General features: G+C 51.0%; 1 protein-coding gene across 4 annotated transcripts in view; it reads left to right on the top strand.

Annotated features, from left to right (window-relative positions):
* The window catches only part of SH3RF3 (SH3 domain containing ring finger 3), a 387,937-nt gene that overhangs the window by 278,137 nt on the left and 85,692 nt on the right, over window positions 1-24,108 (top strand). For all 4 annotated transcript variants that reach the window (XR_013759283.1, XM_079111162.1, XM_079111164.1 and 1 more), the window contains exon 4: window positions 17,056-17,421. Coding sequence is in view for 3 of the 4 variants with exons in the window: in XM_079111162.1 (XP_078967288.1) it covers window positions 17,056-17,421 (366 nt within the window). In the remaining variant the exon portion in view is untranslated. The remainder of the gene's footprint in view (window positions 1-17,055; window positions 17,422-24,108) is intronic.

Genomic DNA, 24,108 nt, shown 5'->3' on the forward strand with positions numbered 1-24,108 from the left:
CTTTTTGTCTTTCAAACCCCTCAAAGTGAGAGCAATTTAGAGCTCTATTTGAAGCTATCAGAACTCTCTCTCTGTGGGGAAGCAGAGGCCAAGGTTTGGTTGATCACTGTCTTTTCCAGACGTCTTGTTTTCTGCAATTTTTCCTTCTTAACTTCTGCTCCTGCATCCCCTCAGCATCCGGCAGGGCTCTGCCTGGCTCTCTGGGAAGTGTTCGGATGAGTTTAGAGGCTTCCTAATTGTCACCGACACTGACACTCAGGGCTGGCCCCTCGTCCATGAGGGCCGCCCCTCCTCCCTCACATCCTGTAGGACAGACAGCGCCTGGAGTCTCGAGGAGAGCCTTCGTCCTGACTTCAACTGGAAACACAGAAGTACATCCGTCTCCAGGGCCACTGCCAACAGCTGGGAGGTCTTGCTCTTCGTGCCTTAGGTTTCTGTTGGTGGCTTAGCCTCAACTGAAAGAGCAGGTTTCCACTGCTATGGAATACTCTCCACATTGTCCCTTTCAGGCCACCAGGGAGCCGCTGTTCATTCATTTGTTCATTCATTCATTCATTCATTTCCTGAGCACCTGCTAGGTGCCAGGCCTCAGGGGTACAATCATGGAAAAAAACGTAAGAGAACCATCTAGCAGCCTGCATTGTGGTGGGAAGAGACAAACAATGAGGCTAAGAAATTTTGGAGGGTATCAAATCTGGGAAAGGGGCATGGGATGGTGGGGAGGAGAGAACCACAGTTTTAGTGGGAGTGCTCAGAAACCGGTTGAGAATGGGGCCTGTGGGCAAGGTGGTGAGGGTGGAGGGCAGGTTGCAGGCAATGGTGACCCTCTGAGGGGCAGCAGAGGCCAGGGTGACTGAGCTGCTGGGGGGCAGGGAGGGAGGGTGGTGGAATCAGACAGTAAGGTGCAGATTTTGTGGTCTCCCAGGTCACTCTGAAGACTTTGGTGCTTACTCTGCATTTTGGTCCCTTCCTTTCAAAGCCTCAATCTCCTAACCACGTCCTCATCATCTCTGAGCCCATCCCCACCTGTGCCTAGGTGAGCTTTGATAGTGTAAATGAATGTAGTGAGAACCTTCTGGATTAAAAGGTTTGGGGCATGGGCATAGGAAGCCCATAGGGTCTTGGGGCCCTGCAGTGTGGGCAGATAGTCTCAGAGTAGCCCAGCTTCACAGGCTCCCAACTGGCCTCTGCCCATCTTACCTGCTCATGGTCCACTTTCTACATTCGCAGAACCATCTCTACAAGTTAACTTGGACCGCCTTACTCCTGCTGAAAGTCTCCAGCAGAATCCATTGCTCTTAGAATAAGCAGACTCTTCTGCCAGTCTTCTGCCATGGGCTCCACCTTGCCCGACCCAGCACTACCCAGCCCTACTCACTGCCCAGGTTTGCTGGCATTCCTCTGACCTTGCTCTGTCCTTTTGATAGGCCAGGCCCCTCCCTGTCTTAGGATGGAGGTAGTAGAGCAGAGGACTCCTCAGGCTTCAATCCAGCTGTCACTCACCGGACTCTGGGTGCATCATTTAATATCCCCATCCTTCAGTTTCCTCATCTGTGTTTAAGTCAGCTTCTTTACTGCTATGACTAAAAGACCTGACTAGACCAACTGTGGAGGAAGAAAAGTTATTTGGGCTCATGAGTTCAGAGGTCTCAGTCCATAGAAGCTGGCTTTATTCCTCAGGGCTTGAGTAAGGCTGAACTTCATGGCAAAAGAGTGCAGCAGAGGGAAGCAGCTCCCATGATGATCAGACAGTAGACAGAGACTCCACTAGCCCCCAAAGCCATGCCCCCAATGACCCACCTCCTCCTGTAGCACCCTACCCACCGCCAGTTACCACTCAGCTACGCCCATCAGGGCATCAATTTGTTAATTGGGTTAGGGCTCTCATAACCAGTCATTTCTCCTCTAAACCTTGCATTGTCTCACACATGAGCTGTTGGGAACACCTCCATCCCAGCCATAACATGGGGTAACAGCTTCACCTCCTCAGGGATCTCGTGAGGACTGAATCAGCGTCATAGGCAAAGTGCCAGACAATGCCTGGGCCCAGTGTCAGAAGTGATCCTTCCCATCACTTGGACATCTCCTTCCCCTCCCTGTGTCACTCTAGAGAGCAGTAAGAAGCCCCCAAGTCTTGTTGCAAACTTGCATGTCAGTGCTAGAGTGTTATTTTTGAGGGTACAATGTGAATCAGAAAAGGAGAACTTCAATCCTTTTAAAAGAAACAATTTGCATTTGTTTTAACATTTCATTCGGTGTGAAGGAAACCAAAGCAACAACTTGGAGAGTGAGTTTCCACAAAGGCTGGGTCAAGGCAGCCTATCTGAAACCCTCCGAACTTGTGGGCATGAATGAGGTCAGTGTGGCTGCAGATGGAGACAGACTTTGGGTCCCCTAGGAAGCCTTCGTTTCCCTCTGAGTGAGGTGGCAGGCCTGGGAGGGTTTACCATAGTACAAGGACTTGACAAGATCCCCAACTGCTGCTCAGAAGAGATTGTTGGGGTGAGGCATGCTAAAGCATGTTGGGGCAGAGCTTGAGCTCCGCACTTCAGTGCGGGGAGGCAGGTGAGTGGTCCCCAGAGAGCCACCACACCTGCATCCCAGGGACTGGGTGGGGCCCGAGCCCCAGTGAAACCAGGTGTTCAGGTGTAGTGTGATCCTGTGTTCAGGAACCAGCGATTGCACCCTAAGCTGATGCAGGCCAAGATCAGGGACAGACGAATAAGCCCAGGAAGTCACATTAATATGTCTGTAAACCTTTTGTATTTACAAGGAGACCTTTATGTAGCCAAAATTCTGCTTGTTCCTTACTGCCAAATTTACAGCCCAGTTCATTCAGCGAGCAACTTTGTGGGAAATGTATTGGGCCAATGTTGCAGTTTTAGTTGTAGTTATTTATCACACCCCATTCCTGCGTCTAATGGAGGAATGAGACAGGTCTCTGAGAGATGGAAACTGAAGTGTGAGTGTCGTGCTGGATAAATCTCAGAGAATAATGTTGATCAGACCCCAAAGCAAAAGAACTTGCTAGCTCTCGCTCTGTGAGCAGAGACCCTGGGATGCTCCCCCCATGGAGAGGGATACAGCTTTTGCCAATGCCCTTGCCTGTATCAGAGCTGGAGACTGGGAAGAGGAAGTGTCCCCAAGGGCTCTCAGCTTCTTCCCCAGTGGCTCCAGGTGGACTGGTGACGTGGATCCAGTCACCTGTCAGAGGTCCTCATTGAGTCCTGCAGGTGGACTCATACGGTTTCTGCAATTTGCTTTAAAACACCGCAGGAGAACAGCAGAGGAGGCCAAGCCACAAAACGCTGGCTAGCTGCGCATCTTCTCCCTTCCTGTCTGCTACAACAGCTCGAGCATTCTGTGGCCAGCAGAGCTTCCCCGACAGTCGGCTAGCTGACGGGGAGGGCGCAAGTGTGCATGCAGGTCTGCAGCTGGTTCTCACCCCCGCACACCTGGGCAGGTCTGCACCTGCCTTCTGCTGCTTCTCAGCTTCCTCTAATTCCTAGTTCACGTGGCCTGGTCTCCCCTTCCCACCTTCTCAGGTCTGGGGCATGATGCTGGGGAGGCTCCCCGACAATTCCTGAGCCTCTGCAGGAGCCCGATTAGGAAGCCTGTGTTCCTTCTCAGCTGGTGACTGTCACCTGCGGCTCAAAACCAAACCAGCCCAGAAAGAGGAAACCTTGCTAGACCTCACCTGTGCTCTTCAAACACTGAGAAAGCAACAGAGGCTTTTATGGCACTCAGTCTCGGTCACAAGGAAGGAGCAAGGTGACTGCAGGACCCTGAAGTCTCCCCAGGACCGCAGGCAGCCCCGCCCAATCCACCCTTCTGTTTCATTTTCAATGTTTTTTCTGATTATAGAAGTCATACCTGGCTATTGCCAAAGTAGGGGAATTCAGAAAAGTGTGAAAAAGAAAATTAAAAGCACTCATAATCCTACCAGTAAATATGAACACACACGTAGGAAAAGAACCGATGAAACGTCGGCATATAGTTCTATTTACTTCGTTCTTTTCTATGTATAAATTTACATATATTGGGGGTTGTGCTGTTTTTCTATCTTTCTTTTCTCATTAAATTGTGAGCATTTCTCAGTGACATTATTGCAATGACTTTAGCACGCCTCACGCCAACAATCTTTTCTGAGCACAGTAGTTGGGGATCTTGTCAGGTCCTTGTACTATGGTAAACCCTCCCAGGCCTGCCACCTCACTCAGAGGGAAACGAAGGCTTCCTAGGGGACCCAAAGTCTGTCTCCGTCTGTAGCCACACTGACCTCATTTATGCTCACAAGTCTGCTCCAGCTGCCCTGGCTTCCTTATTCCTCCTTAGAGGCTCCAGCCACACTGCTACCACAGGGACTTTGCACATGCAGTGCCTGACTCTTCCTCCCTCTTCCTCAGACTGCAGTGGAGCTGGCTCCCTCCCTTGCCTCCCTATGTAACCTGCAGCTTGCCCCATCCTGACACAGGCTTCCCTCAGTCATTTTCTTCCATATGCTTCTCACCATTCAGCAGACTCTGTACGATGAGATACCTGTTTGCTTCTTGTCTGCTTTCCTGAGTTTCCCTGAGATTGGGAGATTTGTCTAATTTTTTCCCACCGACGCTCCTGAAGTGCCAAGCAGAACTGCCAGCATTCAGTGTGTGCTTGCTAATCAGAACCGCTTAGTCTGCTGAATCATTGGCCTCACATGGTTTGTGGGCGGAAGGTCTCTCCTCCCTGCTGGCCAGACCCCTGAACACAGCCCTTCCCATTCTGCCACACTGACCCAGGACTCTCTGAGGACCCCCCAAATCCTTCTTCTCCAACTCCAAGGAACTTACAGCCCTTTTTTCAGAAGTCGACAGAGGCTTCGTGTCCATCCGTGAGCACACACCACAGGTACCTGTGCACATGCACACACACACACACACACACACACACACACACACACACACACCATCATGTGTGTGTTAGCCAGTTCCTGCCTGTGCCTCTCCACTGCCTTGAAAGACTCCTGTCGCTTCAGGCCCCTCTCTGTGAAGGTAGTTGTCTTCCCCATTTCACCTTTCTCAAATACAACATCCCTTCGGTTTGTATTAATGAGTTAGTTACATTATGAATATACTTAAGCTCCTACGTGACCATGGGATGCATCCTCAAGGAAAGCTCTTTCTATGGAAAGCTTCACCGGCCACCTCTTCCCTGGAACACAGCTTAACTGGCAGCAGGTACTCAGTGAGTGAACGCAAGGAAGGTCACACACTCGGACCCACCGGTCTCTGCCACACCCTCTTTAGTCAGACTACCTATCTGCTGGCTAATGGCCCCATATTTGCAAAGTGGGATGTTATTTACAGCTCTGGAAAAGGGATGAGGAGTGCTGAGCACAGTATTTAGGATATACTCAACAAACGGATCTTACTGTACACACAGGCAAATGTTCATGCATTCATGCTTTAAATAGGTATTTACTGAGCACCTGCTGTGTGCCTGGTACTAAGCTCTTTAGCCATCTATGAAAGGAGGTGTTTGGGAGAGGATAAGGCAGGTCTGATTCTCTTAACTGATGATCAGCTCTGATCTTGATTACTCTGTTGATTCAGAGGTTGCCCCAGGATGTCGGGAGTGGACTGGGGGTGGACAGCGTGAGCATACGCACATGCTTGTCATCTGCAGGCATTTTAAATAATAGAGAATGGTTTAAATTTAAGTGGTGATGAAGTGGTCAAGGCTGCAATAGCAGAACAATTCAGTGATAATCTGGCTGCTGTTCTGTAAACAATGGCCAAGCAGTCAGTGACCCTCAGTCTCACAGCCACACGGGGCTGGGGTAAGCTCAGGTCCTCCTCACAGACCTTGGGGATTTCTGTCACCTGAAGGTCACCCTGCTGCAGATGCACAAATGTTCCATCTCTTGCTAGGTGCACGGCATCTTTGAGTGTGAACCACACTGTGAGCGCCCCCTTGTGGTCCTTAGCAAGGACCCCCGCCCCAAGCCCTCAGCTAAGAGGGGCCCTGCTCCTGGATAAATCAGGGATTCTCTCCCTGGGCAGGGAAGTGCAGGGCCGTTTACTTCCAATGGAAGAAATGCCTGTCTTCTCCCTGTCCCCGGACATGGCCTTCAGTCGTTGGGATTGTGACTCACGATGAGAAGTGTGCTTTACACCCCAACCAAGACACACACACGTGTGCATGGGAAGCTAAACAAACGTTTTGTGAAGCTACTTTTATCCTTGTTGCCACATGGGATGCATTCTGATGTTTTCTTTTTTTATTCCATTTCAGATCTTTAAAATGCTGGTCAGGACCCAATAAATGCACAGCTTGAAAAACCACTGTTCTAAGCCAGAAATCCCCAAAGTGGGGCTTATGAAGCTGGGCAAGCTCCAAATTAGAACATCTATTCAGATGTATTATTTAGAACTTTTTAACTTGTTAGTTTTTAGTTTCTACTTTTTCTGTGTTTATAATATAAATTTATATTTTGTTATTATCACTATGTAGTATGTTATAGACCATATTTTATATGCACATATACATACATGCATACATACATACATATTGTTAGTCATCTTTGTGTCTCTGTGACCAAAATGCCTGATGACAGCAACTTAGAGAAAAATATGTTTATTCTGCCTCATGTTTTCAGTCCGTGGTGGGCTGACTCTATTGCTTTGGGCCCAAGTGAGGCAGAACATCATGACTGAAGGACGTGGCAGAAGAAAGCTGCTCACTCATGGCAACCAGGAAGCAGAGAGAGGGAGAGGCCACAGGGAAGAGACACCCTTCCAGGGCACATCCCCAGGGACCCTCCTCCCCCAGCCAGGCCCGACCTGCCTACAGTTACCATCAGTCCATTCAGGCTCTCCCAGTTGAATCATTTCATCTCTGAATATTCCTGCATTGACGCAGGAGCTTGGGGGACAGCTCAGATCCAAACCTCATCATGTGCGAGTGTGTATTTAGCATGCCAAATAAACATAACCAAAATATATACATTACACGACGGTAGAGTAAATAACATTTGGTATACTAGGAAATATATGTTGGAGGCACGTGCTCAAAAATGCTTTGCTGGCCTGGCCCTGGGTACGCATGGGGTGGAGCTGACACCTGTCTCTGCCTGAAGTCTGTGGCAACCTCGTCTCTTACTCGACTTCCCTTATTTCTCCTCAGACTCTTTGTATCAGACTGGCACACTCTGAGGTCTCCCCACTGCCCAGCAGAGAGACTTTGCTCAACTCTGGCTGAGAAACCTCCATTTTTGTCTCTTTTTAAATCTACCTTCAGGCAAGATTATCACAGGGTCTTGCACTAGTCTGGAAACTTCCAATAACAGGCCCTTCGTATAAGGCACAAATCAGGCCTTTGTGCCGCTTCGGGGCCTTTTCAGGACTTATATTCATTCTTAGCAAATGAGGAAAGTTTTCTGTTTTCTTGTTTCAATTTGTATCAAGACTCCTCTGGAGTCTTCCTTCCCCTGGGCTGAGAGCAAGATTGATGGACAGGAAAGAAACATCTCTCAGTATCCAGAGGCTGAACTCAAAGAAAATAGACCTCGATACCACCTGGACATGAAGGAGGAAGGGGACTTAACCTTGAAGGAGGCCCCAGGGAGGGCTGGGGCTGAGTAAGGACGGACTGACATTTGTTGCCGGGCAGCTAGACTCTCCAGTGGGCTTTGGTGTTGAGGATGTTGAGATGGTCCTGTGGGTGACTGTTGTTTCCTGGGCTCCCTGTCACAGGGTGGGAGTGGGGTTCACACCGCGGCCCAGGGCTTGCAGACTAACCCCCCTTCCATGCCACAGGGTGTTGCAGAGGGAGCCCCCTAATTCCCAGGAAGCTGGCATCAAGACAGCAGCAGGGCAGTGTGCTGGATGGATGTCACCGTGATCTGAGTGACATCCAGGGCAGGCGGGCGGATTGAGCAAAGCCATCCCTAGGGTAACTTGGCTTGGCCTACCACCCTGAGAGTGCCCAGCACCCACAGGTGGGCAAGGCTGGCCTTGCATTTTGAGTGACTTGTAGGACAGCACAGTCCGCCTTTCGTGCTACTGCCTTGTGCCCGACAGGGACGGGAACTTCTTCAGTCTATGGTAACAGGAGACCATAATGAAAACCATTCTCTCTCCCTCTTGTAATTTTCAGGCATCGTTTCCTCCAACACCTTTGCCTGTTCTTGGCCTTTATATGCGATTACCTGTACAGTGCAGTGCAGACCCACCTTCGACTTCACTGCGGGATCTGTCTTGTCTGAAACTCTGGTTACTTGAACGACCACCTTGGCTCACTGGCCCCCTTGGAGAATGGCCACAGCCTGACCTGTGCACATATAGCTGTCTTGGAATGGGAGCATAGCTGCCCCTGATGGTGCGGTGTGGGGGTCTTGCAGGGTCAGGCCGGCAGCCGGGATACCTGCCATACTTGGATGGGATAGTTAACCTTTGGATGGGTTAGCTGCCCCAGATGGGTCTCTGTCACACTCCTGCACTGCTTCTGGTCTGACTCACCCTTTTGACAATTCATAATTCCAAGGATGGGGCTCTTCTCCAGGCTGGAAGCCACTTTCATGGCAGGTACACAAGAAGTGATTCCTGAATGAATGGAAAAATGCCACTTCAGAGTGGTGGCCCTGGTACAGGTTGAGACTCTCTAATCCAAAATGCTTGGGTCTAGAAACATTTTAGATTTCAATGTTTTTGAGATTTTGGAATATTTACATAGATGTTGCTGATTGAGCCTCCATAATCTGAAAATCTGACATCTAAGATGCCCCATAATCAAGACTTCTTATCCAGGGATGCTCAGCCTGTATTACAAATGTCCCAAGTTCAACATTCACAGTAAATAAGAAATTGGCATTGTTAGCAGGCCTGTGAGGAAATAAAAGGAAGGGAGAATAAATGCCCTCCCATCCTGCAACCAGAGCTGGTGTCCTCTGGTGTGAGACTTGGCTGACCTAATTTTCATGTCATCCTTAACAACAAACAACAAAAAGGTTGATATTTAAATACCTACATTTGAATTCCTGAAATGAACTGAAACTCTTCCAATTGCTAAGGGTCTATGTATTTCTCCATAAACGCATTAATTTTTTTAACCTAAAGATGGACCAAGACTGTAAACACATCCCTTTGCGTAGGTCACATGTATCCCAAGGGACTCCCATGAGATGCAGCAGAAACGAAGTGAGCAATTGCTCTCATGGCACCTGTGCAGAACAAGTCACCCAACCTCTCTGAGCATCGGTTCCTCATCTGCAAACTGACCATGTCATTGTTGCCTCAGGTGGCTGACAAGGGTCAGATGAGCAGCCGCATGATGAAGGTGGATCTGAGATGTACTTGGTCAGGGGTTATCACCAGGTCAAACTCAATGGCCCCTAATTTTGGTAGCTTTTCTCTTAAAGACTCTAGGGGAGCTAGCATCAGGAGAGACTCCCTCCCCACTACCCCTGCTGCTGGCTTATCTGGTTAAGAACCAAGCCCTTGCCAGGCACAGTAGTACACGGCTGCAATTCCAGCAGCTCAGGAAGCTGAGGCAGAGGATCCTGAGTTCAAAGTCAGCCTCAGCAACTTAGCAAGACCCTGGGGATATGGCTCAGTGGTCAAATGCCCCTGGGATCAATCCTTAGTACCCCCCCCCCCCCCAGAAAAAGAATGAACCGTTTGACCATCAAGAAGCTCTGATCAAGCTGGGCATGGTGGCACACACCTGTAATCCCAGAGGCTTGGGAGGCTGAGGTGGGAGGATTGCAAGTTCAAAGCTAGCCTCAGCAATTTGGCTTAATGGTTAAGTGCCCCTGGGTTCAATCCCCAGTACCCAAAACAAACAAACAAAGCAAAACAAAACAAAATTCTGATCAAAGTACAGTTCAGTTGCCTTTGCAACTGATGGGCAGTGAGCCCCTCCTGAGATTTCTCCTGATGAAAGTTTCTGGCAGGTAAAGGCTACTCTTCATCTGCTCCTATTTGTGATGCTCTGAGGAATAGTGGGCCAGTTATCAGCATGATGACCTAAACTGTATGTAGCCACTGGGTGGGAGCAGCAGATAAAGGCACATGCCAAGCAGGAGGCCCAGCAGCACATGCTGCTGTCCTTGCCATAGGCCACCTTCTAGAAGCTTGCTACTACCAAGGAGGAGCAACAACACTGCCTCCTGGGAACTTGTAGAAATGCAGGAAGTCAGGCATCATCCCAGATCTACCGAGCCAGAATCAGCATCCTTAAAAGATCCCAGGTACTTTGTGGCGCCCTGGAGTAGGAACTGTTTAGAGCAGCGTTTGCTCCCTGCAGCACCCCAGCATCTGCTGCTGAGCTGGCATGTGATAAATGCTTAGCACAGCCGTCCCGCAGTGTCCGTGGCCTCATGGACCGATATCACCAGGGCTCTAGATCAGGGTCTCAGTGGTAACTTGGGAAAACTGGCCTATCTACAGAGGTCCAGGGAGGCAATTTTTGTGGGTACAGTGGATATAGTCACCCCTCACTGTTTGAGGGAGATCAGTCCAAGGACACTCATGGATACCACAATCTGCAGGTGTTCAAGTCCCTCATGTACAGTGTACTGTTTGTGTATAACCTATGCATATCCTCCTGTGTACTTTAAATCACCTATAGATCACTTATAATAACCAAGACACTATAAATGCTATGTAAATAGTTGATATACTCTATTATTTAGGGGGAAATGACAAGAAAAATGTCTGTACATGTTCAGTACAGACACATTTTTTTCTCAATTATATTTAGTCCACACGGAGTTGAATCGATCATGTGGAGCCCAAGGGAGGACCTGGAGGCCCACTGTCTGAATAGTGAGCCCTGAAGAGTCCCCTGTGGCTATGTGAAACCGTGAGCACCTGCTCACCATGCATCTTGGCTTCCTGGAATTCCAGGAAGACGTGGTCTCAGGACACACTTCCTCCCTGAGATTGGGGTCACAAGCCCTATCCCCCCTCATAGCAGATGTGCTGAGGTTGTACTTCCTGTGCCCTGGGTTAGGCCAGAGGGTCTGGGTGTGGACATCTTGCTTGTGAGCTGCTGGGCACCTCCTGCCCCACTGTCCTTTCATGTTCTATCTGCTATTCCATGTCTGGGTGTCTAATTCATTCCTTCCCCCTGCCCCTCTATTAATTATTCCTGCATCCATTCAGTTTAAAGTCTTCTCATCACACACAGTGGTTTCTGGGCAACAGTGCTCTGATACTATCTTGGACCAAGTGCCAAAACACCAGGCTGGCCTTGGGTTCACCGTAGACCTGCCAGTGAGAGCTCTCCTTGTTTAGCCTGTCCCCTGCATTCAGATATGCACAGAATGCAGCAATTCCATGGAATTGTTTGAACAATGGGTAGAAGAAACTCTTTGGCACTAGATGGTTCTGTGGTTAAAAAGAGTGTTGTGGAGGAATACCACATCTGAACTGATCAAGTTGGCAAGACAAAGTCATGGAAAAACTGTTGTTAAGCCAAGAGGCAGCAGTGCAGAGTCACAGAGCTCACAGCCGTGGCTTCTTCCATTTTCAGTTGCTATAACAAAGTATTTGAGACTGAGTAATTTATAAAGGACAGAAGTTTATTCGGCTCTTGGTTCAAAGAACATGGTGCTGGCATCTGCTTAGCATTTGGCAAGGGCTTCAAGCTGTATCATAACATGGCAGAGACAGAGCAAGAGTTCCAGCTTGGGCCTTTCTTCCTCTTCTTATAAAGCCACTAATGTCATCATAGGAGGCCTATTCTCATGACCTCATCTAATCCAAATGACTTCCCATACCTCCAGATAATATCATATGAATTTGGGATTAAGGTCCAACACATGAACATTTGTGCAATTCCCACCTTAGCAGTTGACATACAGGGTCTTCAAGCCCTGGCCTGACCATCCTGGCCCATTGGCTACATTGTACCCATCTACTTGAGCTAGCCTCCCCACCTGTACTTGAGCCTGTGTTCCCAGGATCATTCAAGTTGGGGCAGGCCCTACAGAGGGCACCCATAGAGTGAGAGGGGGCAGACTCTGTGGTGGGCACCTCCTGTCCTGGTGCTAGTGAGAGGTGAATGAACTGTTGGGCTGGGATTGTGGCTCAGTGGTGGAGCGCTTGCCTGGCATGTGTGAGGCCCTGGGTTCCATCCTCAGCACCACATGTAAATAAATATATAAATAAGTAAATAAATAAAATAAAGGTTCATTGGCAACTAGAAAAAGTATTAAAAAAAAAAAAAGAAGTAAATGAACTCATCAAAACTTAACATGTCATGGGGCTGGGGTTGTGGCTCAGCAGTAGAGTGCTCACCTAGTACATGTGAGGCACTGGGTTCACTCAGCACCACATAGAAATAAATGTAATAAAGGTATTGTATCCAGTGACAAAAAATATTTCTTAAAAAAGATGACATGTCATTGATAACATTTACCCCCCTCATACAGAAGTTGAAAATGTCTTCTATTTCCATTAAAAGAAAAAAATCAACAGTGGGTTTGTGGGATGCACAGGCTACATATGAGTGTGAGCAAGTCTGTGGGCTGGAGGTGCCCACCAGACAAACACATGAGGTGAGGGCCACGTGCAGGTTGATTAGCAGAGCCCTGGCATTTCCAGATGATCGTGTCCAGTGGACTGGAGGTGTCTTCTGCCTCCCACACCTGCCCCTCAAAGTCAGCCACGAGCAGCCACGACAGAACATTTGAGCATTCTGGCTGTTGGGGGAGGCGAGGGGAAAGCCTGCTCTGACGTGCACTGCTGCCCCTCCCTCAGGACACTTGGGCCGACGAGCAGTCCACCTGCTGCCTGGTGCAGCAGGACTGGACTTGCCACGCTGAGGAAAACGAGCAGAGCCGCTGGGCTTCCCTGAAGGGTGCAGCCTGTGCCAACCTGGACTGCAATCATGGCCGCTCCTAACAGCCATGGGCTGCCGTGGGCCGGTGCTAGGGGATGAGGGTACCCTGCACTTGGCCCAGGAGCACATGCAGGGACAGCACCGTCTGACGGGGCCGAGCCAGGATCACCAGGTGCAGGTCCTTCTTTGCAATGCAATAAAGGAAATGTGTCAGGAAGACAGTGCCAACTGCCCTGGACCATGAGCTTTGGCTCTGGGACTTAATCACAGAGTGGCAGCAACAGTCTCAGATTCTGTAGGGTCCACAGAATCTGAGTGGGCCCACTGTGCTTGTCCTAGTCCAGCAAGTCCTGGACACGTTGTCCATTAGCGTCCTGTGTGGAGAGGAACGTGGTGTACACTGAGAACTCCCGAATCAGTCCCCTCTGGACTGTTGGAACAAGGACCCTGGGGCAGGAAGGAAGAAGACCCAGGAAGCAGCTGGGCTCCAACAACAAGCCTCTTGTCACAGCAGCAAGCTGAGTAAACAAGATACAACCACAGTGCTTCTCTCTTTCCAGAAGGTCCTTCATGGCGGTTCACAAGCCTGTCGCAGGGATGTCAAGGACTCCAGCACCCAGGAAATGTGGAGAGCTCACTACTGGAGACAGGAGGTGTTGTTTCTCCTCTGGGTTCTTGAAACCACCTCGCTTTAGTGGAGATTTATTTGCTGTCACTTCTGGCACCCACCATGGGCTGGGTTTTTAAGGGTAAGAGGAAAAAGGCATGCTGCCTCTCCCCCAGCTCTCCATCATGCAGGTTTTATGTGAGGCGACATATGGCATTGCCAAGTGGTGCCATTGGTTGCCATGGCCACCGTTGACAAGAGAGAACCTGGAAATTCATGCCATCATTTACATGGTGACCCAGCATGTCCTGGATGTGTGTATACCAACCTGCTAGTGCCTGACTTTCCTGATTTTGAAAGTGGATTTCTTTTATTATTCATAGTAGGTTTATTTTTTTAATGACCCAAGACTGGAAATCACTCACATCCGTCAACATGTGATCAACCAAGTCGTGGTATACCCACAAAGTGAACTTTCTAATACCAGCTTCACAGAGCCATGGTAGAGCTAAGTGAGACACTAGCTGTGCTTCTCTGGGGAGGAAGGCGAGTCTGTTGGCCCAGCCCCTGGCATCTTTGCTGCCGCCGTTTCCACATAGTGACATTCCAGGGAGACACACGAAGGTGGTATCAGGTGTGTCCTGATACCCAGGAGTGGAAGGCACTGTGCTTCCTGCCTCTCCTCTTCCTGTGGGCTCTGGGGAACTGTGGCTGAAACTCCAGGTCCAGGAGTCCAGCCCTCAGGTACTCAGGGAATCCCACAAAGGGCCATGGGAGGGAACAGGCACCTACTTGTTCTTTGAGTAACACTTCTGAGGAAGAAAACTAATAACGCCTTAAAGCAGAGCAAAACAGCTGAGCCTGCTTGAAGGAAACATTTCAAAGGAAATAATCCTGGATTGAGATCATACGTTTTTGGGGGGGCCTGGAGCGAGAGATATCCCCTCCCTCTGAGAGACAGGTATTTGTAATGGAAATGAGGGTAGTCCAGTGCCTGAGCTGGTCTGCTGGTGGCAGGAGCAGCCAGCCAGGCTGCACAGGTGGTTGCTTGCCTGCCTGCCAGGGAGAGCGCAAGTGAGCCAGTCCCTGTGAGGAGAACTGTCCCTTCTCAAGGTGCTGATTGAGCAGAGGTTCAGCCATTTTAGCTCAGCAAGGCGCTGCCAGAGGAGTAACTCCTGCCAAGAGAGACCTGGTGCTTCCTTTCACCCTGTCACAGGACTGGGGGGATTTCCTAGACTAGGTCTGACATCAGACTCTGCTCCCAGCGGGAGAGAGAGACCCTGTGTGGGGACCCACCGGGCCTCTGTCCCCATTTGAGGCCTTAGCAAAGAGGAAGATACCGCATACACAGGATGCCACATCTACACCTGACCAGCAGGCTGGAAGAGTGGCATGGTTCCTGCTGGTGACCTGTGGGTCCACCGCTGGGACCACTGGCTTTTGCTTCCCACTTGATCTTTCCCCACTTTGTGAATTTCCTTGACTCACCACCCTTTCTCCCTTCTGAATCCCAGGCATCCTTCCAGCCTCTGCTGGGCCGTGTTTTCCCCACAAAGGCTTCCAGCTGCCCTCAGCAGCCCTCCTGCAGCATCTGAAAAGCCACTGCACAGGAGCACCCCACGTCCTTGCTCAGGCGCCTCGGCAGGACACCTGGGGTAGCATCTACAGTCATCTTGCCCAGGAAATATGTGGGTCCTGAGCCCCACATGTTACCCTGACAGACAAGCTGTGCCAGCCCTGCTGGAACCCAGAACAGCTCTGCAATTTTGTGAGAAGAAAGCACAGAGAGGTGGCCAGAGATCCCTCATGTTTAACTGCGTTCCAGGAGGTCGGTCGCCCCAAGGGCCACCTGGCATTTACTTAGCCTCTTCTGCTACTTCTGCAAAGGTGCGGGAGAAAGAATGGAATCTTACAACCATTTACCTAGCCTTGTGGCATTTGCTTAACCTGCCTTGTGGTGATAATCCCAAACTGATTCCAGCATCATGTTCTCTTCCTGGCCACCTTGTACTCCCAAAGCAAAGTTCTCTGTCCTTTTTTCTTTTAAATCACCGTAAATCCCTTGTTAGATATGAACTTACAGACTAAGAAGAAAGGGGCCCTGTTAGGCATCTTAAGTGAAAAGTGCCCTCCAGGTGGCGGAGCCATGGGACACTATCGCTCCTTCATGGTGAGTGTGTTAGCTTTCTCACTGCTGCGACCAAAATACCCGAAAAGAAAAACTTAGAAGAGTAAAAGATTGTTCTGGCTCTTGGTTTCAGAGGTTTTAGTCCATGGTCAGTTGATCCATTTTCTGGGCCTGAGGTAAAATGGAGCATCATGGCAGAAGCAGAGAGACGGGGGGAAAGAGGCCCAGGGAAGATGGATCCTTCCAGCATGCACCCCCCAGGGACCTGCCTCATCTAGCTACGCCCCACCTGCCTACAGCTACCATTTGCTTAGTCCATTTAGACTAGGATGGACTGATTAGATTACAGCTCTCAGCGTCCAATCATTTCACCTCTGAACTCTCCTGCATTCACAGAGGAGCTTTTGGGGGATACCTCATATTCAGACCATAATGGCAAGCTGACCCTTTACCTAACCCAAGGCCCCACCAAATGCCTACATAGCTGGTGTCAGCTAGTGACTGACAGGGCCACCTGTGGGTATGCTGAGGGGACTCACTCAAGTGCCACCCAGGTGGCACATCCCACCAAGAGAGGCCTGGCCAGCCTCCTGGAGTATTCCTTCCCAGTTACTGCAGGCTGCTCATGGTCTCCACCTGTCATCCCACATTTCCAGATAGGTGCCACTCAAAATCAAACTTTTGTCAAAGGCAAACTCCACTGTAAACCCCTGCTATTTGGCAGGTTGACTGGGAGGCATGGGAAGGAGGGGCATCCTGAAATCCTTGCTGAGTCACTCAAGGTAAATAGATGTGAATCCTCCTGGGTTGAAACTCAGATCAGTGTCTGGATCTTGACAGCCTGAGTTGGAGTCATCACTGCAAAGAGCTTCCATGGCTCACCTCACCAGAGCAGACCTAGGTCACCATCAGTCCACCATTAGAAAGTGTGTGTGACCACAGGCAAGAGTTCTCCAGAGGTGGAAGGCAGGCGGGAATGTGCTGTCCTGGCGAATGCAAGGCCTGCCAGGTCTGAATGAGGCTGGACTGCCTTTCTTCTCTGGACTCTGGTCCTTCTCTCTCTGCAGGGCTGCACATAGTGCCCCAGAAATGTTAGCTGAAAAGGTTAGGACCACAGAAGTGCTGGCTCCTGGGAGACTCTCCGGAGCCACCTGTCCTCTATCACGGCTCCCTGGGCCTTTGAGTTGCTCTAGAAACCTTTGTAATAAACCTGTGAAGATGGGTAAGGGGTGAAGCTAGAGGTAGTATACTTGCCCAGCATGCACAGCCCCTGGGTTTGATCCCAGCACCACAAAATAAATAAATAAATAGCCCCAGGTGTCACTCCTGCCTCTGTTTTTCCTGTACCACTTAGACCAAAAGCCACTGTGAGAAAGATTTGACCATTGTGAACACATTGTCGGTTTGTAAATGTGGATGCAACCGGGAGAGCACAGGAAAGCTGGGTGTGGCTCGTGACAGTTGTTTACTAAAGCTCATTCTCTTTCTTTCTCAGCTCAATGATTCGGCCAAGCAACTCATTGAGATGGACAAGCCATGCCCCACTGCTGCTGCCGCCACCGCGTCCGGCTGTGACTCTCCCTTGCTCTCTGATCCTGGTGCAGGGGCCAGCATGGCCCCAGGTCCCACTCTAAGCAGCTCAGGGGCGGTCAGTGCCTTTCAGCGGCGTGTGGACGGCAAGAAGAATGCCAAGAAACGCCACTCCTTCACTGCACTCAGCGTGACGCACAAATCCTCGCAGGCTGCTAGCCACAGGCATTCCATGGAAATCAGCGCCCCCGTTCTGATCAGCTCCAGCGACCCCCGCGCTGCAGCCAGGATCGGGGAGCTGGCTCATCTGTCCTGCACTGCACCCACCCAGGTAATGTCCTGAAGCCCAGGGCCAGCCCACGTGGGTTCTCTGGGTGTCCATCCTCATCTCTGTGCCCGGCAGCTGAATTCTGAACTAGCATGAAGGAGGACATCCTGGAACTGCCCTGGGGGATACTAGGGCTCCCTCCTCACTACCTGCCTGCAAGAATCTTATAAATGTGTGCTTGGTACCCTGTGTATGGTTCAAGGACACCGTGTCGGAGTAGTGTCCACTCAGGAGAAAGTACTTCCCGTCTCATCGACATTCAGTGCGAGTGGCTGTCCTGGGGAAAGATGTGGCTTAGTCCTAGGATGTTTTGAGCATCTCTATAGGGCTTGCTGATGTCCCTTTTGGCAGAGAATGGGCCAGAGCTCAGAACCAGAATTAACGGCACTGCTGAGTATTATTTCTACAGATGCCTTCTATCTCTGGACGTGACATTGATTGTGTTTCCATTAGTTTCTTTATAGATTTAAGTAACCGAAGCAACGTGTTTAAAAGGAAGTGATTATCTGTAGGTCTGTAAAAACTGGTCACAGTGGCATCTAAAGGGCAGAAGTTGGGAAAGTTTCTCCTTTATGAATACAGAGATCAAGGTCAGGGAGGGGGCTCTCCAGCCCTGGCAGGGACGGCTGTTGTGCCACACTGTTGTGCTGTCACCCTTCCACATGAGAGACTGGGGAGCAGGCAGATGTGCCCACTGGGTGTGGCCTCCTCTCCTCCAAATTCAGCCCAGGACTGTGTACCTTTGCACAGGTTGAACATGGGATATCTTTTCCTTCCTATTTTGCGTCTTCTCACCTTGAGGTCTATCTGCAGGCCTCTCTCAGGGTCCCTAGTGCCTCCTCTGACTGCCCTGGACATGTCTTGGAATAGGGCTTCAATCTATGTACAAACTGGAGAAGACACCAATAGCAACTGGCTAGGGAAGGACCATCTTTTTCAAAATTACAGTTGACCCAGAAAACTTTATACAGAGAATTGTCTCTTTAAAAATTAAATAGTTGAGCTGCAGAATTGCAATTTGGTTCACATGCACCATATTAGTCTGAATGTGCCCCTTGCACACATGTGCACACACATATGGACACACACACATACACCATGCATGCACACACACCTGTGTACGACACACTTCCACATATCCACTGTTGCACAGATGTGCATACACACACCTGCACAAACACACAGATGCGCTCATGCTGCATGCACAGGACTATGCAGAGCGGGCTACACTTTCCCCAGCACATGCTTGAAAATGCTGGCTCTCACCCAAGGTTGAGGCCATGGTCTGGAATGTGCCATTCTGTCTGGAGTGTTCACTGGCTGTCCACCTGACTGCTCCTCAGTCCCCACAGCTGTCCACTGCTGGGAAACTCCCAGCACCTATGCCTGTATTCCCCAGGAAACAACACATGGGGCTTGTTGGTGCTATTATGGTTTGGATATGAGGTGTCCCCTAAAAGCTCCTGGGTTAATGCAAGACTGTTTAGAGGTGAAATGATTGGATCATGAGCTGTAACCTATCCAGTTCATCTTAGCTTGAAAGGACTAACTGGGTTGTAGCTGTAGGCAAGTGGGGCATGGCTGGAGAAGGTAGGTCACTGGGGTGTCTTCTGGAAGGGTTCCTCTTCCCTGAGACCCCTTCACCTTTCTCTTTGCTTCCTGGCCACCGTGGACAGAGCAGGCTCCTCTTGCTTGCACTTCTGCCATGGTGTTCTGCCTCATCCTGGCCAAGAGCAATGAAGTCAGGCAACCGTGGACAGAACCTCTGAAATCATGCGCCAAAATAAACTTTTCCTCCTCTAAGTTGTTCTTGTCAGGTAGCTTGAATCACAGTGGTGAAGAACTGACACAAGTACATTTTCTCTGAGGGGTAGGCACTGTCTGACCTGGAACCTAACCCTGCCCTCTGACCTTGGCTAAACTCTTGGAGCTATTCTTGAGCACTTGCTGTGGGGGTGCAGGGTGAAGGCCCACCCTGCCCTGCTCCTTTCGAGCATGCATACCCAGAGGGTAAAGCCAGGAATCAGTGGTTTCCAGCAGGTCTTGCTTGGTTTTTGTTCCAGCATCCTAGAGATGCTAAGCAAGAGACCCAGCAAAGCCATGGGCGGTGTCACGGTGGTACCAAGACTAGGTGGAGTTCACGCTTCTTGTTAGTGATGACCACGAGCTGTGACAGCTCTGGTCAGGAGCTGTGGTCTGTCCTTGGTAACTTGGGCAGCTGCTGATGACATAGACAACTGAAATCTGTGTTCTGTGACACATTCAGAAGGCAGTTACAGCAGCAGGCTGACAGAAGTACTTACGAAGAGGAGTGGGAAGCAGAATCCCTGCCGTGTGCTCCGCCTGAAGAGGTCTTTTATCTCCTTCCTCCTGAAGCAGCAAAGGCCACCCTCACCACAGTTGGGGACCCCCATCAATAAAAGGGAGGAAGGGGGAGAGCCAGGGGAGAGGAGACCTGTTCCTGATCCAAGCCAAAGGTGGTCCTGGAGCCTCCAGGCACTGCCAGCCCTCAGTCCAGTAGCTCACGGGTGAGGTGTCCCAGGGTCACCCACCTCAGTGTGCCCTGGGAGTTCTGAAGAAGGAGCCCAACAGAGCCACAGGCATTGGCGGAGCTGTTGTCAAATCCCTGGGGGATGGGAGCATCTTCGCTGCGCCCCAGAGACATGGGCTCAGCACAGGTAGGTGCAGGGTCCTGTTTTCTCTTTGTCCGCTCATCCTCACCTGCACTCCCCCGCCCCCCACCAAGGCCTCTGTGTTAATACAGCAGGGGACCCTTTCCTGGGGCTTGCGGTCTGGTATCTGCTGTGCGGCACACATGGGGCTGGAAGGAAGCAGTTTTTTTCAACTTGTGTACCATCTTGTTCCATGAGGAGCTGAATTAGCCTATTGTTTCTGGGACTGGGATCCTGGGACCCACTTTTCAGCAGTTTGACTTAGTGAGGGTCACCATCAGGCTGTAGACTGTAGTTTGGGTCACTCTAAAGGTTGACAGATCAACAAAGCAGTGGCAGCCTGTCTCTCTGCCGTGATTTAGTTGAGCTGTTGAGAACAGAAGGGGCCACCCACCGGAGCAGGCCAAGGGTGAGCTCTGCGCTGCCCCTCAGACTCAGGGGTGCCTCCCTGGTCTGGCTGTGCTCAGACACCACACTCTCTGGATCTGTCCTCTGGTCTGCTGTCTTTCTGGTTCCTGTCACTTTACTGGCCCCATGAGTTTGGTCAGGAAGTCCACTGGCCTGAGGACTGATCCACAGTGGCCAAGGCCAGCCAGACCCAGGTCCCACTGTGGCCACAGTGCTGTGGAGATTTCCCACCCCCTCCCCATGCTGGATATGCCCTGAGAGAGAAGCCCCAGCCCAGTGTCCTGTGGTTAGTGGATGAGACGGGCTAAGCCATCAATGGCCTAAATAAGTCACCATCGTCGTGTGTGTTCACTCACAAGCAGAGGCCACCTGTGTGGGAATGGGCCTGGGCAGGTAGAGAGGAGGGCTTGCAGCCCCAGGCTCCTCAGAGCCCACAGGCACAGGGTGATACTGAGGGTCACAGCCGCAGCCTGGCCCTGTTCCTCATGGGCCCCTTGAGACCCAGCATGTCCATTATGTCAGGCTGTGACATAAAACATTTTGACTGATTGATGAGTCCTTGGCCCCTGGGATGGGGGAGGGATGGGGGGGTGACGGGCAGGCGAGGTCAGCTGGCAAGGTCATCTGGAACCCACAGTGACTCACAGGCATGTGCAGGCCTCACCTGCCCACCCAGGTCCTCTTGGGCCATGAGGATTACAGGGTTTGTGGGATTATGCGTCAAGTGTCCCTGTGTGATTTTTTTGGAGAGGGGTGGTAGCTATATTGAACTCTTACTGAACACGGCACCGGACTTCACAGGAAGGTGCACTCAACACCATCTGCCCTGGAAGCATGGCCAGCGGGAGTGGGGAAGGGATCTCTCTGGGCTCCCTGTGGAGTCTCCTCTCGTGGCAAGGTCACGTGGCAGAGGCAAAATGGGCTCTGCCAGGGCACATGCATCAGAGGAAGCTGTGTGTGAAGGTAGCCTCGCTTCAGAAAGAGCAGCCCAAACTTGAGCCACTGTGGTGCCCTTTAATCGGCCCCATTCTAACATCCTGTACCAGAAGGTGAGCTCAACGCAGACCAGATCCGCACATTCACGGGGCATCGGCGGTAGCTGCTGCCCAGTCTGGGTGGGTGGGCACAGATCAGCACAATGGTCCTCAGCTGGCTCTTCAGTGAGACTGACGTGTTTCACTGACTCTTTTTTGTTACCTTAAAATGGGAAGGCAGTGGGGGGGCTGTGGCCTCTGCAGAGGAGACTAAAGCCCCTCCCACATTTCCCTGCTTCCCCGGCAAGGGCCTTGAGCACCGTGAAGCCCGCAGGCTGCGGCGCACAGCTGTCCCGCCGCTGGTCTCCTCAGAATGACTGGCCAGGCTCAGATCTGGGGTTTGTTCCCCTGGCCACCCAACCTGTCCCCACCACTCCCTCCCTGAGCTCACCTCCTCTGTCTTGGCGTCTCGTCACTGTCAGCTGCCCACCCCAGTGGCTCCCCTTGCCAGGCAGTGAGCCAGTAGCTTTAATCTTTCATCTTAAACAGGAGGAGCTGAGGCCCAGGGCTGCGGGACACAGCCTCCCGCCTCCTGGCCCACTCAGGCTCTCAGCCGTGGTATGGACAAGCCAGGACGTCCCTTAACCGCTCATAGCCTGTCCTCTAAAGCGCACAGGCTGGCTCAGGGCAGGAGATGCAGAGGATCCCTGCGGGGAGCAGCGCTCGTAATGGTCACTCTCCTCTCCCCTTCTCTCTCTCCTTTAGGCCAAGTCCTGACTCGGTACTGTGGAGAGCAGGGCTCTGGGCTGAAGCTCAGGCTCCTCTCTGGCTGTGTGCCCCAGGAGAGTTGCTGACCCTCTCTGAACCTTTCAGCTGGCAATTAAGAGCCAAATGACTGGATTCACTATTCTCAGTATCTGCAACCCTGACTTCATCTCCTGGAGCCCAGTTTTCTTGTCTGTAAAGTGGAACAGCAGCTGTGCCCCCCTCAGTGGTGTGAATGAGATGAGGGGTGCAGGCAGCCTCTAGGGGTGTGTTTAATGGTTGCTCTGGCCGCTTTGCTTGCTGCTTAGGAATCGGAGAACCTCCAGTCCACAATGCCAGTGAGAACTTTCAGGGCTTCAGAGCCTCATCGATTTTTGTCATTTCTCTCTGCTCCACTATTATTTTTCTGGTTTGGTGCTGTGCTGGACCCTGGAGGTTCTGGAAGGTGGTGGTTAAAGGAGTTGGTGGGGCTGAGGATGATATGCCATCTTCGATTTCCTCAGCCAAAACCCTCCATCTTCCCAAGCTCGGTCTCTTTGCCCCGTGTTCCTTCGTGAATCTCCCCGCAGGAAAGTTGACCTTTCTGCCACTGTTTTGGAGCTGCCCAGGTGATCTCGGGAGCCCTTGACACTCAGCCCCAGGTGACCGTTCCAGGCCCACCGGTCATGGTCCTGTACTCCATCAACACAGACCTACTGACCACTCCCAGGTGTGGTCTGGTCCTAGCTCATCCCTCACCAAGACCTGGGCAGGTGACTCCTTCCCACCAACCCTCATTTCTTCTTGCTGTCCCTTGACTTGGCTATTCTGCCCACCTTACACACACACACACACACACACACACACACACACACACACACGCAAAATTCCTGCTTGCTCTTGTGGCCCTCTGAAATGTTCACTTCTCTGCAGCTTTCTGTGGCTCCGTGTCACCCCCAACCAACCAGACTGATTCTTCCACTGTCTCCATGCCACGGATGTTTCTCATATCTACCACAGAACCTGATTTGTGTGTAGGACTATCTCTGTCCTCAGGTTTCCAGGTCCTCAGGGCAGAACCTGAGTGCCATCCACCTGTGTCCCATACCTGACCCATTGGTAGGGTTTACAAACTGCCGTTGTCTTCTTGGGTAGGCCATGTGACCTGTGTCAGCAGCATTGAGCAGGATGGTCCTGCATTAAAAATAGCATAGCACCTGCAGTGCTCTGTGGCCTTCTGCACAGGACGGCTCCCATAGCTACCAGCTCCGGTAGGCTCCCGATCCTCTTCAATGGCTGTAATGGGACACAGCTGTGAAGTGTCCAGTGGAGTGTTCCCAAGGGGCACAGGGTCAGGCTGAGCCTCAGATGGTTGTCCTGCTCATATTTGTACTCTGAGGAATTCTTTCTCCCAGCTCTTCCGAGAGGTCAGAGGGCTAGCTCAGCCCCTTGTGACTAATGGAATAGTAATCATATGTCAAGTTTCTGCTGGGGGAAGAGGGGTACCTCGGAGAAGGAGAAAGAGAGGGAGAGAGAGAGAGAGAGAGAGGAAGAGAGAGTAGCTATTTGGATTGACTCCGTTATTTAAAAATTCAGATATTTGCTTATCAAAGTTATTGGGTCAAATTGGGAAATGATTGCAAGTCACCTGACGGATATATTTTCTGAGAAATGCATTGCAAGTTGATTTTGTCATCCTGCAAACAGAAAGAGTACTTACAGAGACCTAGATGGTGGGGTCACTCCCTCAGTAGGGCTTCGCGATGTGATCAGGGGACACTGTAAACACAAGAGGCCTGCGGTTGCTGCTGGTGTAGCATAGCATGCTGTTTTACGGTACTTTTTTTTTAAAGCAGGAGTACGCTCTAAAATAATGATAAAAGGTTCATACA

The sequence above is a fragment of the Sciurus vulgaris genome (assembly GCF_902686455.1).
Source record: "Sciurus vulgaris genome assembly, chromosome: 14".
Classification (NCBI taxonomy): Eukaryota; Metazoa; Chordata; class Mammalia; order Rodentia; family Sciuridae; genus Sciurus; species Sciurus vulgaris.